Source organism: Nuphar pumila, chromosome 7, assembly GCF_984573655.1.
Source record: "Nuphar pumila chromosome 7, dmNupPumi1.hap1.1, whole genome shotgun sequence".
Taxonomy (NCBI): domain Eukaryota; kingdom Viridiplantae; phylum Streptophyta; class Magnoliopsida; order Nymphaeales; family Nymphaeaceae; genus Nuphar; species Nuphar pumila.
The window spans coordinates 16,211,211-16,228,950 of record NC_143255.1 but is presented as its reverse complement, the minus strand read 5'-3'; the positions used below and the strand labels follow the sequence as shown (position 1 = coordinate 16,228,950).

The following is a 17,740-nucleotide window of genomic DNA, read 5'->3' as shown; positions in this document are numbered from 1 at the left end:
GTTACTTAATTTGCCAAACTTATTATTGATTTTCTGTTGGTATGATTTGTAGTTTTCCTGTTCTGCTCCAGTTTGCTTCTATCAAAATTCTGCCCCAAAAAAAAAAATTTTCTGGCCCCCCTAAAAAAAATTTTGGTTTATGTTCGCCCACCGCCACCCCCACCCACAATAAAAGTTTCTGGGTCCGTCCCTGCGTTTACTATTTTTCTTGTTCACAGGCTTCCCTAGTTTGAATGCGTTTCTGCTCGCAGAGTGACACTGAGATGATTCTTGCAACAACTTTACGGTTTAAATAGATATAAATGGTGATGTTTAGTGTTTTTTTTTCTTGGGTGGGACGGCAGGAAAGAAGACTATGACAGTTGCTTGTAAATTTTGTGTCTTTCTGTGTGCGTGTCTATATGTAGAAAACCACTATGTTAGCTTTCGGGTTGTTTATGAACAACTCTCTCTCTCTCTCTCTCTCTCTCTCTCTCTCTGTGTAAAAAATAATGACCGACTAAGGAAAATGTTATTTTAACTTTTAAGCCCCTTTTCCCCAGGCGGGGTGGCCCAAGTGACAGCGGACCTGGTGCCTTTAACTTATGGTTCTGTAAAGGCTTCAGTGTCGGTGACCCCACATGGGGTTTACCTCATAGCCGGCAAGCCCTTAAGTGGAACACGGATCCCATCATTTAAAATAGGATGGGTTTCATCGTACATTCAATCCTAACCATCCAATCAATGGCTAAAAGGTTCTGCTGATGGCTAGGATTGAATGTATGATAAAACCCATCATATTTCAAATAATGGGATCTGTTTCCCATTAAGTGACCAGGTTCTCGGCTATCATCAAAAGAACTAGAAATGCCCGCGAAAATCATCTTTAGTACAGTGAAAATAGGTTATGCCTTCAACTCAATTGTCGGTTTAGAAAGCAGAAAGGAAGCATTTCAAAACGATAGTCTCACCCAAATGAGAGGAATGAAAGATATATTTGTTCTTCTAGAATACAAGATTGTCTACAATATACTGAACATCTAAATATAACCTACAATACATCGTGCCTGTTAGATACATTTTCATTGTACACTAAAGATCGACATGAACGTAGATTCAGACAGCAAGCTAAATTGCATTTTCCTGGTGTACACAATCACCCGGTAAGCTGTACAAAAGACCACCCTTAACAGTGAGGGACAGTATCCTTGTTAATTATCTCTTCCTCTACATCCGAGCTCCATATAAAGGACGCATATGCTGCAAGCACCTTGCTGCAAAAAATAAGCAAAAAGGCAATTAAAAAATTATGTAATTTTAGTGCACAAATTTTGTATGTGATTGTCATCTCTAGGTGCATCACAAGCTCATTTCTTGGGGACTCTAGGACATAGGTCTATGCTGGACATAAGCCATAAACTTATCTTGCATTTGCCATCTCAAAATTCTCAAGAAATAATTTGTAAATCATATCATGAAATGATGAACGAAGCTCAACAGAGGCTGTAGTCATGTGTATAGTGTCCTTGCCCTATGTTGAGCATCACTTAGGCTCTGTTTGGGAGCCTTGAATTTGAAGATGTGTTGTGGTTTCCCTACTGTTTTTATGCTCCGACTGTTTAGGAGAAATGGTGTTTCCCAAACACTACATTGAGAATGTTGTTGGCAGCTGCGGCAGCACTACATTTCAACACCATTCACTAGGCATTGTTCAGAGCTGAAAACAGTAGGGAAACTAAGTAGCGGGGATGGGAAGTGGCATTTCAGGAAGTGACAGCTGCCAAATCCTAAAGCATCGATTACATGCTTTAGTGTAAATACAGTGTCACTTCTCATTCCAGATGCATTAATTCTCATCTCAGCTACTAGTTTCCAAAACAGAGCTATATACTAGAGAGAAATGTTAAGGCATGCCAGACATTGTCATTTGCAGGTAATAGGCTAAAGTGATTTACTTGTTATGTGGGCCAACTCTCAGTGCGTGCTCGAAGTATGAAGCTGCAGTTCTTTCGTCGCGGTGAACTTCCCACGTAAATTTTGCATACAAAGACAAGATCTCACCATCTTTTGGATCAGCAAGAACGGCTCTACTGAAGAACTCTTCTGCCCTTTTGTAATCACGTTTAGTCTTCATCCGATCCAACAGCCAAACATGAAAAAGAAACAGCAACATAAAGTCATCATCACCAATCACAACCATGATTATCAAGGAAAATGAGTAAGCCTATTATCACTGCTTGTACTAATCTCCAAATCTAATTAAGCCACATCCGATACGTAGGATTCTGCATTAGCGACACATAAGGATATGGATGCACATTGGACCGTCATGGTTAAGTTTCGGTTTGCGTTTCAGGCTTCATGGATCCAGCCTGACCCGCTCGGGTTGCCCAGGTGGCAGCAGACGTGGGGAGAAGGTGCTGACTGCTGACCCCTTTGTCCTAGGTTCAACTCCCACCGTGCGTACGGGTGCCTTTAGCTGGTGGGCTCCGCAAGGACTTGAGTGTCGGTGACTAGGGATGGCAGTGGGGCGGGGCGGGGCGGGGCGGGCGACAAGGTCCCCACCCCCGCCCCGCCTCAAGATTTTATCCTCCACCCCCGCCTTAATCCCCGTTTCATGTCCTCCATCCCCGGTTCAAACGGGATGAGGCAGGGCGGGGCGGGGATATTGCGGGGAAAAGTGTTCGGGGTGGGGTTGGGGCGGGGATCGTGGTGGGGACGGGGCGGGGAAAAGTGCACGTCCATCCCCGCCTCCATCCCTGGACGGGGATGGATTTTAACCTTCGTCCCCGCCTCCATACCCGTTTCACACCCTTCATCCCCGCTTTCCCCCGGTCCACTGCCATCCCTATCGGCGACCCCACCCAGGGTCTAATATCTCATAGGGAGGCAGGCCCATTAAGTGATCCGGTTCCCGGTGATGGTTCCTCATCTTGAAAAAAAAAAAAAACTGACCCTGCCGACCATGCCCTAGTCCCACGAAAGAAACTCTATAAGCCATGCAAGGATGAACCCACATGGTGCCTATCTAGAAAACATGTTACTCAGTCCCAGAATTAGCAAACCACTTTTTATTTGGGTTGGATCTAGTCAGGCCAGAACAGCATTGCTTCGACCCAATGTGGCCTGGCCCTTTGCCCGACCCTGAATATGGATCAGATTGTATATACTTGGGTTCATAATCGGGTTGGATATAAAACCCATTTTTCGAGTTGGATATGAAAATTGTCTATCTGATCCATAATCGGGAAATTTATGGATCCAGTGCTAATTAGCAAACTTCTCAATCCTGCATGAATTCAAAGATGAAACTGGTTCAAATTGTTCCAGTTGGACCCAACCAGCCAAGACTATAGAGCTACAAGCTTGTGTCTCACCTCATGGAGAAAGACGGCATAGTTCCTGAGAACAAGTGGATTGTTAGGGTCCACTTCCACCAATTTCTGAAAATGATTTTCCATAACTTCCACATCCTCACTGTATTGATGGGTCCCAGGGCCTAGATCTGCCGAATCAACACCGAAGCCACCTGCAAGACATAAGCCTTCTGTTTCCCAGCCAAAAGCAGGCCTATGAACCGAAACCTCGGACCCGAATAACCTGCCCATGGTGCCAGCTGGATCCAAAACCGGAAAACTGAACCTGTCACTCTTGTAATCCGACCCGCTCATTTCTTCCTCACTTTCTTTGATTGTCTCAAAAGATGAAAAGGAAGGGATGGATTTGATCCGCGTCTGGGTCCTCCAATTCGTCGCCAACGGATCGCCAAATCGGGTCTCAGGGATGTCGGTGGAATTTTTTGAATTGGGTGAGGGTAATCCAGTACCTTTCATATCGTCGACAGATCGGGTTCGCCTGATCCGGCTTGGTTTATTTTGGTGCCCAGGAGAAGACCTGCCTGAGCAACAGATTCTGAGGCTGCTTTCTTGTATGGAATTTCTACAAACCGAACGGTAGTTTGGGAGGGATCCCAAAATAGGGGTGGATGAGCTTCTCATCAACATGATCTATTAAAGAGAAGAAAACAAGCTTAGAAAAACAAAAAGCTTTAAGGGCATGTTTTTGGATTTTCCCAAAATCTTGCCACTGTAAATCACAATCATAATCTCATAGGTTAGAAAACATGAGAAAAGTATAAGTTGTGATTGTAATTGCCAGCTGTGATTATATATATATATATATATATATATATATATATATATATATATAGAGAGAGAGAGAGAGAGAGAGAGAGAGAGAGAGAGAGAGAGAGAGAGGCACAGTGCTAAATGAAACATGCTATTGGATTTTCGGTATTTTTTTCAAAATTTTGATGGTATATGCTTGTTTTTTTAGGAATCACTTCTTGGAGCATTTGATTCCGAAGCTTATAATTTTCATAAAATTTTGAGGTTCCAAATACCATTTTTTTCATTCAAAATGCATGATCCAAGTGTCGATTTCTAGTAAATCAATCTGCTGAACGCATTTATTAGAGCAGAATTTCAAAATAAAAATTGAAAATATAGAGGATAACCTCACCTTTTTCCTTCAATCCTTTATGTGATCTGAGAACAAAAATTCCAAAGGAATGTCTTAAATACTCGTTCAAATGTTTGGCCATACCGTTGATAAGCTAAACTAAGGCAACTGGTAACTGCAAAAAAAGTTTTAACGGGTCCTGAAAACAGCTTCTTAGAGTAGGAAAAATGGCCATAAAAAGGAGTTCCATGTTGTAAGAAAAAATTTTGGGCTTTGATTTGCTGTTTTTTGAACATTTGAATCAGTCAAATTTCTTTCTTTGGAAAATCCAAGTTAAGAGAGTGGCGTTGCAAACCAGACCCAAATTGATGGATTTTGGACTTCAACACGTCCAAATGGGGACAAAGACCTGGTTTGGATATCTCAAACATAAAGCTTATTTATACCTAAATAACACAATCATCCACAGAATCCAAAAACAGCAAAGTGCTGATCATGAAAATCATGAACAAACTAAATCTACTCTCCGTAATGTAAAAAGCACGAATAAATAATGACACAAAGAGGCTCACTTTATGTTGGAGGAGCATGGAGTTTGTTTTCTAAGTGGGGTATTTCTATAATTTTACTGTAGACTCTTTGTTATATCGAGCAATACTAATAGATTCCATATAAAATTCATATACTTCCCTTATTTAAAGAGGCATTATCCTATGCATGTAAGAAGAAGGCTCAGAGCAGTTGTGGACGTAGTCAGCTTTCATCGAACCACTTAAAATTTTTGTTTTCGTGTGGTTGTTTTCTCCTTTTGCTTTTTTTGTGCCTTTTTCTTCGATCTACCGGTAGGTCAAAGGATCATTCTCTAACACATTATGCTTAAACTTCAAGATTAAAACAAAAGCTGAGTTGCCTAGTTTTCATATGTGGGAAAATTGGTCATTTCTATCCAAAAATAATCTTTGAAAAAACTTTGTAAAGCTCGAAAGTCCCAAGTAGAGATGTCGAACTGTAAACTAAGTCTTGTTTGGATGACAAGGGCAAAACCAGGTTCATCAAAAACTTGGTTTTCTCTAAAAACCCAGTTTTAGACAAATCTAGTTTGCTAAAAGCCTACCTAGGTAATATGTTTGGATGACAAAAAACTTGGTTTTCATGTTTTTGGTCATTACAAACTAAAAAAAAAACTAGAGGCTGGCTATTTTCTGCTACCTACAAGCTGGAAAATGGCCTGGATGGTGGTGTTATTTTCAGGCAACACCAGCGCAGCCATTTTTTGGTCTTTGGCGGCTGAAAAATTGTCACAATATTACCAAGAAAAAAAACAACTGTATATTTTCCAAACACCTATTGGCTGAAAAATAGCTAGGATGCTACCACTTGAGAAGGGCGACAACATCCCAGCCATTTTTCAATTGGTGGGTAGCCAAAAAAATGGCCAAATATAATTAAAAACTAAAAAAAGATACTCGGTCATTCCTCAATCGATGGAAGGGTGAAAAATGGTCGATGTGTTGGCCTAAAAAGGCAACAGAGGTGTTCATGCTGCCTATCTCATGCATGAGATCCATGCGTTAAAGAGAGAGAAGAGCCCTCTCTCATTAATGCATGGATTGCCCGTTTAGTGTGCAAATCTAAAACGTTTTATCAAAAATTCATTACATAAATTGTTTTAGAATCAAAACTAAATTTTATTTTGTTTTCTCTGAATTTCTGAATGCATGGCATAAATATTACATTTTAATGGCCGGGAAAATGGCTACCCATGGAAGGGCTATATATATCCGTGCCTGATCACTATAGATAGTCCAAAGCTCAAATCTCCCCTAAGCCGGTGGTATCCAAACCCTTCTCTCTCTCTCTCTCTCTCTCTCTCTCTCTCTCTCTCTATATATATATATATATATATATATATATATATATATATATATATATATATATATATATATATATATATATATATATATATATATATATATATATATATATATATATATATATAGACACACACATACATTATCCTAAAAACCAACAATGGTATCAAAGTTTTGTTACATGGTGTGCACAATGGTAACAAAGTTTTGTAAAGCGATTATCTCTACACCCTATGAATTAGGGACTGAAAGAAAACCAAACCTTAGTTATCTTCGTAGATGGGGTTCTGTAGCTCACATAAAAGTTATAGATCGATCAAAAGATAAATTATACAACAGATCTATAAGATATACCTTTATTGGTTATCCAAAATTATTCAAAAATTATCATCCTGATAAGGGTTTGATTGAAAGTACAGTTGTTGCATTCCTGAAAGAGCAAAACATGGAACCCAACATTTCTGAAATAAATGAAGATGATCCATCTGATCTCATCTATGACTCTGACGATTCTTATGAGTAGTTAGGTTATGATGAACCAACTGCTAGTGAGCATTCTCCTTCGCATGGCTACAAAAGGTCAAGAGTTCCTCTTTCGTACTTAGATGACTACTATGTTTACTATCAGAGAAACTATGTTACTCAATAGATCATGATGATACAAAAGATAACTTATCTTAGAGTAAGACAATTAACCTATATGAATCAACAGGGATAAAATCCATGAACGAGAAAATTAAGTTCATTAAGAAAAACCAAGTCTAGAAATTGATTAATCTACCTGAGGAAAAAAAATTCATTAGATGCAAATGAATATTAAGAAAGAAATATAACTTCGACGGTAGTATACACAAATTTAAAGCTAGACTAGTAGCTAAAAGATTTTATCAGAGAAAAGAGTTAGACTATGTTGGTACATATTCACTAGTTGCAAAACTTGCCTCAATAAGGATAATCTTGGCTATTATAATATATTATAATTTAGATCTATATCAGATGGATGTCAAAACCATATTCTTAAATGGTGATCTAAAATAAAGCATTTTTATGAAACCTAAAAGATATATGGTTAAAGGCTAAGAGGATAAAGTGTATATGTTGAAAAAATCCATACATGGACTAAAATAATCACCACATCACTGGTATTTGAAGTTTTATAAGGCAATTACTACACTAGGAGTTGTGGCAAATAGATTTGATCGTTGTGTTTATGTTTAAAAAAGTGAGCAAATTTTCTATTTTTTCTTTATATGTGGATATGCGACATTCTTTTGATTGGAAAAGACAATGAGATAATGGTCATAACCAAATCATGGTTAAATTCATAATTTGAAATGAAAGATACAAAAAGAGACATTCTATGTTCATTAAAATTATTCAAGAAAAAAAATCTAAACTTTTTAGCTTGAGTTAAGAAAGATATATCAATCACATATTCAAGAAGTTTAGAATGAGTGATTGCAAGTCAGTCAATACACCCATAGTAAAAAGAGGTAAAATTAAGTAAGAATGATTGTCCAAGTAAAGGACAAGAAAGATTGAATGTCCCTTATGCAATGTTATTGGAAGCTTGATGTATGAGATCTGATATTAACTTTGTTGTTGGTCTTATATTCGCTTTGTAGCTTTGTTGTTGGTATGATATTAACTTTATTGTTGGTCTGGTATTAGCTTTGTTGTATGCTATGTTTTGTACTTAGGCATATATCAACAAAATTAACATGCTTCTAGGATTTTATAGAAAAAATTATTTGACAAATTAACTATGCATGCTTTTACAGAAAAATAAAAATTCAAAAAAATAAAAACATACAAAAAACAATCAAAAGAAGAGGGAAAAGGCGAGCAAGAGGAGAAGAAGATGCAAAGAAAGAAGAAGAAATGAGACACGAGGAGAGGGAGAAATGGAGATATACGAGACACAAGAGAGAGAAAGAGAGACAACGAGACACGAGACATGAGAGAGAGTTGAGAGCGAGAGAGAAGAGGGAGAGTCGAGATGCAGTGAGAGAGAGGGAGACCATTTTTTTCTTCTTCTTTTTCCTCCTTTCAGCAGAGAGAGAAAGAGGGAGACAATGAGAGAGAGGAGGGTGAGAGACGAGAGGGTGGAAGCCCTAATCAGTTGGACCTCCCTCTTTTTTGGGTCAAATGGGGGCTTTGACCCCATTTGACCCAAACAAAGATGCACGCCTCACGGCAATACTGTTGTCATCTTTGTTGTTTGGATAAGCGCTTCATCAACGATTTGAAGATGGATTATAACTAATAGGCCAATGCAAATTTAACGTGACAATTAAACAAGTATTACTCTTATGAAGAGTAGAGCAGACAGTTGTAAAAGCAAACACATAATGGTAAACTATCATTATGTTCATGAGTAAGGATGGCAGTGGACCGGGGGAAAATGGAGCCCCGCCCCACCTCGGTTGGACCGGGGATGGAGGACATGAATATAGGAATGAACTGAGGATGAAGGTTAAAATCAAAATCTGTGCGGGGATGGACTTACTTTTGCCCCCGCCTTGCTCCACCCCGCTTCGTCCCCGATCCCTGTTAAGAAAGTTACTATTATACCCTTATATATGTTATAAAATCTTTTATATATATATATATATATATATATATATATATATATATATATATTCCTAACCCTAATGTAAAACCTTCTCTCGAATCTCTCCCATCTCCTTTAATGAGTCGCACGAGCTACCATTTCTCTTCTCATTTTCTTTTAACAGCGAAAGGTGACAATGGCGGAAGGACCAAGGAAATGAAACCCCGCCCCGCCTCAACCCATTTAGACGGGGGATTGAGGACATGAAACAAAAAATAGATCAAGAATGAAGGTTAAAATCAAAACCCGTGCAAGAATGAAGGCAGGGATGGAGGGCAAAATTTTGATACGGGGCGAGGGTGGAGACCTTGTCCCCCGCCCCGGTCCACTGTTATCCTTATTCATGACGTGATTGAGAATAGTAAAATTACAATCAATTACCTACCTACCACTTATATGAGTAATGATCCTTTAACCAAAGGCATATCTGAAGAATTATTTTCAAAACATGTATCTTGTATGGGATTAAGATATGTTTAATTGAGATATCTAGCTGAAGCATTAAAACCTCCATGAAGCGTTATCAAGGCATTGAACATCAATCACTACCACTACAAACACAAGACAAGAAAAACAAGCAAATATAAAATAAAATGGAATAAACAATTGAACATTTTCTGCACAACATGTAAAAACATGACTTGAATTATGAAAAAACACAAATTAACAAAAAAATTGAATTATGCAATACAATTTCTTAAAACAATGTTTAGAAAGAACCCAATATAACTGCAATTATCTGGAAATCTTCATATTTTTAGATGAACAAAATCTCGAGAATACATTGTCATATTCGATATCATAAAATGGCCATATTTGGTGACATTGAATAAACCACAAACATATCTGATGGTGAGGGTACACAGATTTCATTTCCTAAACTCTTGAACGGACGCATCTCCTTGCCATCGCTTATGTCATATTCAATATTCAATATGACAATCTTATTCGGCTTCGGGTCCCTCACCTGTTGGTGAGGGGACAGGAGTTTTTTTTTCCTTAACTCTTCACGGACTCATCTCCTTTCCATCAGTTGAGACAGGAGAGGGAGAGACCTGTTGCTCCATATTCAATATCACCGGTATTTGGTGATACTGAGTATGGATAGATTTTGACAAGTTTCTCAAAAGCAGTTGGGTTTACTTACAGAATTTCCAACATCCAAAGTTCAAGTCATAGTCCACGATTTTTCAGAGTTACTTAAAAATTAAAACTATTTGAGAGAGAGAGAGACTGCTGGAGGGTAACAGTCCCTGGCCAGACATTCCTAGCAGCGCCCAATGTTAAGTGAACAGCTCACCCGCAGTCCCACTAGCCCGTAAGAGCTCCATATCGTCCGCTAGAAGTGATTCTTCAGTTCTTCCTTCTTCAGTGTGGGACCTTAATAAGAAGAGGATCAAAAGGGGCAGTAGGGTCAAAAGGATATCGACCTTGTCCCCCAACATTGCATTTTAAGACCATAGGAAATGGATCGAATTTGACCAAACTTAACAAACTGCACCCGCTACCATAGGCTCCATGTTTCAGATCCCCCGCACCCAACCACATCCACCCCCCAAAAGAAAAGAAAACAAGATGTCAAATCTGTCACAGAGCAACATCCCACAATGTCAAATGGTAACTGCACGGACCTTCAGTTTCAAGGACCATGAATTGGGCAGCTATACTAGATGATTAATGACAAAAGGAATATGAACAGCACAGTTTTAAGCAGACAAAACATGCATTTCAAAATGGTTCTGAAGGCATCATATCATTCTAATACATTTTCATTTTGACAGCCATTGAACATTGAAAACACCCATTGAAAAGATGCAGACGGTCCAAAATGTAATCTTAAATTTTGTACCGAATGTGTTGTTTCCCTTCAGCAAATGGAAAACCTATGAGAAAAAAGCAGTGTTTAATCCTCAGAGGAATGAACAAAGGTAACTGTCACCTAAGTCTACATTGTTGGTCATATTCGAGATTTTTGAGAAGTGCAACTCCCAAACTCTATTACAAATATATTTCAGCTGCTCAAGGATATCCGATAAGCTGAAAACAATTTAAAATAAACCAAGCCCAGAAGTGCAATTCCCAATTCATGGCTACAAATCATGCGTAGTTCAAATGTCAACCAAGCCTCGCTTCTCTCTGTAGAACCTGACACAGAAACAAGGAAAAAGAACCCCGATCACCACATGAATATCTCTATATAACTGGAGAAAAGGAAATAGCATACCCTACCATTCATGACAAATACACGAATTTTCAAAAGCTCAGAACATAAGGTTGACTAGACCGAGGAAGTTAAAATAGGTCGGAAGATTCTGAACAATTCAGAGCAGAGTAAACAATTCCATTTTCTGACTGAAACCGCAAATGGAAGATGCTGTCATACCAGTTACCAATGATGCAGTCTTTTGTCATGCATTTGATCCATCATCACAAAGAGCATTATGTTTGAAATAGCTCAGTATGACAAAGGTCGATCAATCATCACAAAGGGCATGCTTGAAATAGCTCATTATGACTAGCTAAGGAATCGCACTGGGAAGGATCAGTGCATGGGAAGCAGATGACTCCTATCCCAAACCATCAATATCGTGAACCCAAATGCCATTACCTCTTGTATGATTCAGCATGATTGTCCCGTAAAAGGGGGAAAACAGAGAAATTTAGAAAATGTATGATACTTTTTCTACACACTTAGATCAATGCCACATAAGGAATAAGAGAAACTAGGTCTAACAGATTTTGGAAGACAAAAAGTGGGAAGGCACAAAGAAGGTAGAAATTCAAAAGAACAAGCATGGCATTCAGCACAACAATGTGCTCATGGAATGGCTGTGATAGATATGGCATAGCTATCTTAGTGCCCACTTCCATTGTCCATGTTTTGAGCATTAGCCCATCGAATTATAACATAGTAAAACATCTTTCGCAAAGAGTATTTCAGTTTTAAATTTGTTCGTCCCACCATGGTTCATCCAAGTATTGTTTGTGGCTTGTCACACAATTGTAACTCCTAATTATGTATTAGACTGTCAAGAAGGAAAGCAGAATCAAGAAATAATATAGGATGCAGAAGTTTGTAACAAAGTTTACCAGAAGTTTCTGCTCTCAAAAACTTTTAATTCCAGCATGATACTTTACATTAATCATCATGATTAGTACTACAGTAATTTTATGGAAAAAAAAGACCACTCATTAAAAGGATACTTTACATTTTCAAAGCACAACTGATAAATATGGCTTAGTCTTAAAAAATTATAAGCACATTTGAAATGAAGCATCATGGATTCCGAAGGATCACCATCGACAAAAAATTCTGGAGAACTCATTAACTTCCACAAAAGAGCAAAGATGTCAACAACAATAAGCACAAGTACTATTGGTCAAAATAATAAAAAAAGATCTAAGATGTGTTTGTTTTTCCTCTCTTGATATTGTTCTCGAGTATAAGGAAATGCCTTCTGGTGCACAATTCCTTTTTCCTACAAAAGACTATCAAATATGCCACTAGTATATTCTCCACCCGAGTTAGTATGAAAAGTTTTAATCATAACTGAAAATTAATTTTCAACCATAACACAGAATTTCTTGAAGATTTCAAAAAGTACAATTTTATTTCTCATAAAATAAATCCATGTAAATCACAGTCATCTATAAAGATAACAAAGTATGATGAACCACCCTTGGACAAAACAACTGATGGACCCCATACATCAAAATGTATGGGCTCAAAAGATCTCTCAGACTCCCTATCACCAATCTCAAATGGCAAGGCATGAACGTTTGCCAACCTACAACTTGTAATGAAGTGCGAAACGAGAGAGGCGAAATCTCCAAGAGTAAGCACAGAAGCACTCACATACACAAGAGGCCACAAATGGGCAAAATAAACCACAAAAAATGGTCAAACACACAAAGAGGTAAAAAAATATATTTCACTCATAAAATGCTTCATAAGAAGCTTAAAGAATACATGGGGCCATGCCCCTTATTTATACACAGCAAGGGACCCAAGGAGGGGCTCCCATAGGGACGTTGGAGCCCCTCCAACGGTCATATTTATGACTGTTGGAGGGGTCCAACGTCTCTATGTGGACCCCCCTCAAACAATAAAAAAAAGAAAAAGTAAAAAGACAAAAAAAGAAAAAAGAATAAAAGGAAAAAAGAAAAAAAGAAAAAGAAGCATATCTAGGATATGCGTGTACAGGTGAAATGACAGAATTACCCCTATCGGGTATTACAAAATAAATATATATATTTATATATGTAGATAGACATATAGACATATATATGATGATATATGTGTATATGTCATAATCTAAATATATATATATATATATATATATATATATATATATATATATATATATATATGTATACATCATATTTTAACACCCCCCCTCAAACACACAGTGAAATCACCGAGAGTTTGCTAAGGAGAAAGAAGAAGCGAGGCGATGGCAAGGCTTTGGTGAAGAAGTCCGCCAACTGATATTCGGTAGGAACATATGGGAGTTGAATGGTGCCCCGTAAGAACTCATCACGAACATAATGACAGTCCATCTCAATGTGCTTTGTTCGTTCATGAAAGGTGTGATTGCTAGCAATATAGATAGAGCTCTTGTTGTCGCAACACAACTTTGAAGGAGTTGAGAATGAGACACCCATATCTTTAAGCAAGCTTCTTAACCATACAATCTCAGTTGTGGTAGTGGCCATCGCACGATATTCTGCTTCGGTAGACGAGAGAGAGACTTTATGCTGCTTCTTACACCTCCATGAGATAAGTGACTCACCAAGAAACACACAATAACCTGTGGTAGAAATACGATCATCGGGGTTACCCCCCAATCGAAGTCAGTATATGCAAGTAAAATAAGAGGTGAAGAAGAGGATAAGAATACTCCCTTAGTTATGGAATTTTTCAAGTATCTGATAATCCTCATTACTGCTGCCATGTGAACAGTAGAAGGAGCAATCTGAAATTGACTTGCACTATGAACTGCATGTAAAATGTCGGGCCTGGTGATAGACAAATATGTTAGTGATCCAATCAATTGACGATAAGGCGTGGGGTCTGCTAAAGGAGTGCCATCATTGGCTCTCATCTTGACATTGATCACTTCTGGAGTCTCCACCCTTTTGTCATCTGTCAGCCCAGACCGGGCAATAATGTCAGAGGCAAGCTTCATCTGAGATAGGACATACCCCTTGGGGGAGTATGCAACTTCGATTCCTAAGAAATACCTCAGAAAACCCAGGTTAGACATATCAAAATTTTTCTTAAAAATATTTTTAATAAGGTCAATACCTTTCTTATCATTACCTATGATAATCATGTCATCAACATATAGTAACAAAATTGTTATGTATTCATCAGAAGATTTAACAAACAAAGCAGTATCTGTATAACATGAGGAAAAACTATTATCAAGAACTACTTTGCTAAAAAGATCATACCAAGCTTTTGGTGTTTGTTTAAGACCATAGAAAACTTTGTTCAACTTAAGAATATTTTCTTTCTCAATTTCAAGACCGGGCGGAGGGTCCATAAGAACTTCTTCACACGGAGTTCCATTTAGGAACGCATTTTTAACATCAAGTTGATATATCGGCCATTGCTTGATGGAGGCTAAAGCAATTAAGGTTCGTACACTAGTCATTCTGGCTACAGGAGCAAAGGTTTCTTCATAATCAATCCCATAAAGAGGTTCTTCTCTTCTTCCGTTAGAGGAACCTCTTTATCACCCTCTTTTTTGGTAAGAGATAGTTTAGGTTCCAAATCGGAACCATCCACTATACCCCATAAACCTTTTCCCCAAATGTGGTGCTTCATAATCGAAGCCCACATTACATAGTTAGTATCATTTAGCTTCATAGGAATGATGGTGATCTTATCATTGTCATCCATCTTTTACAAGGGTAAGAGAGGAATAAATAGGAGGAGAGAGAGAGAGAGAGAGAGAGAGAAATAAAAAGAAAAGAAAAAGAGTAGACAAGGGAATAAGAGAGGATACAAAACCAAATTTTTTTTGTAGCACAAGTTCGCCTTTCTTCAAACAAATCTTCTTGAGCCAAGAACAAGGTGATGAAACACCTTTTGTAAATGTGGCATGGAAATCGAGGCGGAAGCACTTCAAGATCTAAGGATTTCGTAGCTCTGATACCATGTAATGAAATGGTGGTCTTCAACAAATGCACGAATAACTCACAAACAAGTGTCTTATTGGAGACACTACAAGCATGACCCTTGAAAGGGTATAAAAGGAAGAACACTTGAAAAATAAATAATACTTTATTCATGAACAAAATGCTTAAGAAGCATAGTAATTTACATTGAAGGGGTTCACCCCTATATATACAAAAAAGTGGAAGAGAGAGGAGAGCTCATTTTGAGCTCTCCAAAAGAGACGTTGGATTGTAGTCCAACGTCTCTTATTATAGTTGTTGGACTACATTCCAACATCATTTATTATAGCGGTTGGACTACAGTCCAACAACTATTTGCACAGTCAAGTTCCAACAGGAACTTGACTGGATCAAATATCTAGTTTCTATTGAACTAGATGTTAAAAAAGAAAATAAAGAAAAATAGAAAAAGAAAATAATAAAAGAAAATATAATAATATTAAATAATATATATATATATATTACAATTTACATTTTAACAGTCCCAGTGTCGAGGTGTACTATCCATGGTTAAATTCCGAACTCTTCTCCAATGCTAGGAAAGATTGTCCTACAGATTGCAGTCAGAAGGAGATATGTGAGGAATCAACAAATACATCCCAACCAGAAGAGGTTACCACACAAAACTTGGAGCCAGTAAGGTATAAGGGTATTGTATACACCCGACGAGAGAAAGAACCCTCATCCATTCCTTGCATAGATACGAGTCCTTCTACTCCCGCTCCACAGATGTTGGACATCAGAAGATCCTCCCGGACCTGACATCCGCTTGACAGGTGGGTAAGCTATAAAAAATTTTCATTGGATTTTCAACTGTTCCTAACGTCCATAAATAAAGAGGATGAGCCTCTCACATTTTATCAAGTTGCAAGTTCTAGAAGATGAATCAAAGCAATGAATGAAGAAATTGAAGCCTTACATGAATGTGGTACATGGGAGGTTGTGCCTAGACCACTAAATAGAAATGTGGTTGGGTCGAAGTGGGTGTACAAGATAAAATATAAACCAGATGGGAGTATTGAAAGGTATAAAGCTAGACTTGTAGTAAAAGGATTCACACAAGAACAAGGACAGGACTTTGATGAAACTTTCAGTCATGTCGTTAAGATGGGAACCATTCGTATTGTGTTGAGTCTAGCCATTGAACATGAATGGACATTGAGCCAGTTAGATGTAAAAAATGCCTTTTTACATGGGGACTTAAAAGAGGAAGTCTATATGGAACAACCCACTGGGTATGCAGAACAAGATGCCAATTTATATGTATGCAAGCTGAAAAGAGCACTCTATGGATTGAAACAAGCTTCTCGGTCCTGGTTCGAGAGTTTTTCGCTAGAAATACAGAAGCACGGTTTCTCTCGATCTCTTCTAGATCACTCATTATTCATCCACAATGAACGAGAGGTCACCACTCTTCTATTGATATACGTAGATGATATCATTATCACAGGGAACTGTAGAAATCATATTGAGGAAGTAAAGAAGTTATAAAATCAGAGATTCAAAATGAAAGATCTGAGAGAGCTGCGATACTTTCTTGGGGTGAAAGTTGATAAGACGTGTGATACACTTACTCTTACTCAACACAAATACACGATGGATATTCTTAGTAGGGCCGACATGAAAGATTGTAAGCCATTGGCAACTCCAAGTATCATCCATCAGAAATTGAGTTCTAAAGATGGGGATTTATATGGAGATCCCACTAGGTATCGCAGCATAGTTGGCATGCTGCAATACCCGACCTTTACTAGACCCGACATAGTGTATTCGGTTAATCAGGTATCTCAATTTATGCATGAACCTCATACACTGTTAAAATATGTGTACTCGTACACATATATGTATGTTGAAATATAATCCTTAAATGTACGAGTATATATTTATATATATATATATATAAAGATACGTATATATATGTATACGTATCTCTATTTATATATATATAAATATATATATTTTCTCTTCCTAAAATACCCTCAAGGGTATTCTTGTAATTTGCCATTTTACGCATATTCCAATTGGAATATGCATGTAATTTTTCTTTTATTTTTTAGTTTCTTTTTTATTTATTTTTTGTGGTTTGAGCCACATAGGGGGCTCCCAAAGGAGTCGTTGGGGAGCCCCCAACGGTCACAAATGTGACCGTTGGGGGCTCCCAACGACTCCTTTGGGAGCCCCCTATGTGGCTCCTCTCTTGTGTTATAAATAGGGGTCTCCCCCTTTGTATTCTTCACTCCTTGTAGGAGCTTATGCTCCATTGTATAGGGTTTTTACCCTTTCTTCCTTTTTCCTCAATAATATTCAACTTATGACTTTAAGTCATATTTACCCCTTTTATGGGTTTATGTATTAGCACATGATGTACTTGTGTTGTTCCATTGAGTGGGTATATTCGCACTTCGTGTGCATGTGTATGGATTCATTATTGAACCTAATGTATTCAAAGTCACTTTCTAACATGGTATCAGAGCCAGGTTGAGATCGAGTTGCTCTTTGGTGCATCAGGAAGCATGGTATTCAAGAATTTTTTAAAGAAAAATGGTGAAGTATTCATTTCTCTCTCTTTTCTTTCTTAAAGTTATTCGGTATGCATTCTATTTCTTTAAGTATTGTATGAAGAATTTAA

The 17,740-nt window shown here is 37.9% G+C and overlaps 1 protein-coding gene and 1 long non-coding RNA gene across 4 annotated transcripts in view; both read right to left on the bottom strand.

The window, feature by feature from the left end:
• Window positions 1–955: 955 nt before the first annotated feature.
• On the bottom strand, window positions 956–2,060 carry LOC149831278 (uncharacterized). The gene is made up of 2 exons (XR_016433003.1): window positions 1,935–2,060; window positions 956–1,253 (listed from the first exon to the last, which is right to left on the bottom strand). It is a non-coding gene; the product is annotated as an uncharacterized LOC149831278 (long non-coding RNA).
• An 8,035-nt stretch (window positions 2,061–10,095) lies between these two features.
• Window positions 10,096–17,740, bottom strand: part of LOC149831277 (uncharacterized) — a 62,580-nt gene continuing 54,935 nt past the window's right edge. For 2 of the 3 annotated variants that reach the window (XM_090013791.1, XM_090013790.1), the window contains one exon: window positions 10,682–11,070. In XM_090013791.1, coding sequence (XP_089869917.1) covers window positions 11,041–11,070 — 30 coding nt within the window. In that variant the 3' untranslated portion in view covers window positions 10,682–11,040. Of the gene's footprint in view, window positions 10,306–10,681; window positions 11,071–17,740 lie in introns of those variants that run through there. The other variant, XM_090013792.1, reaches the window with a different exon arrangement.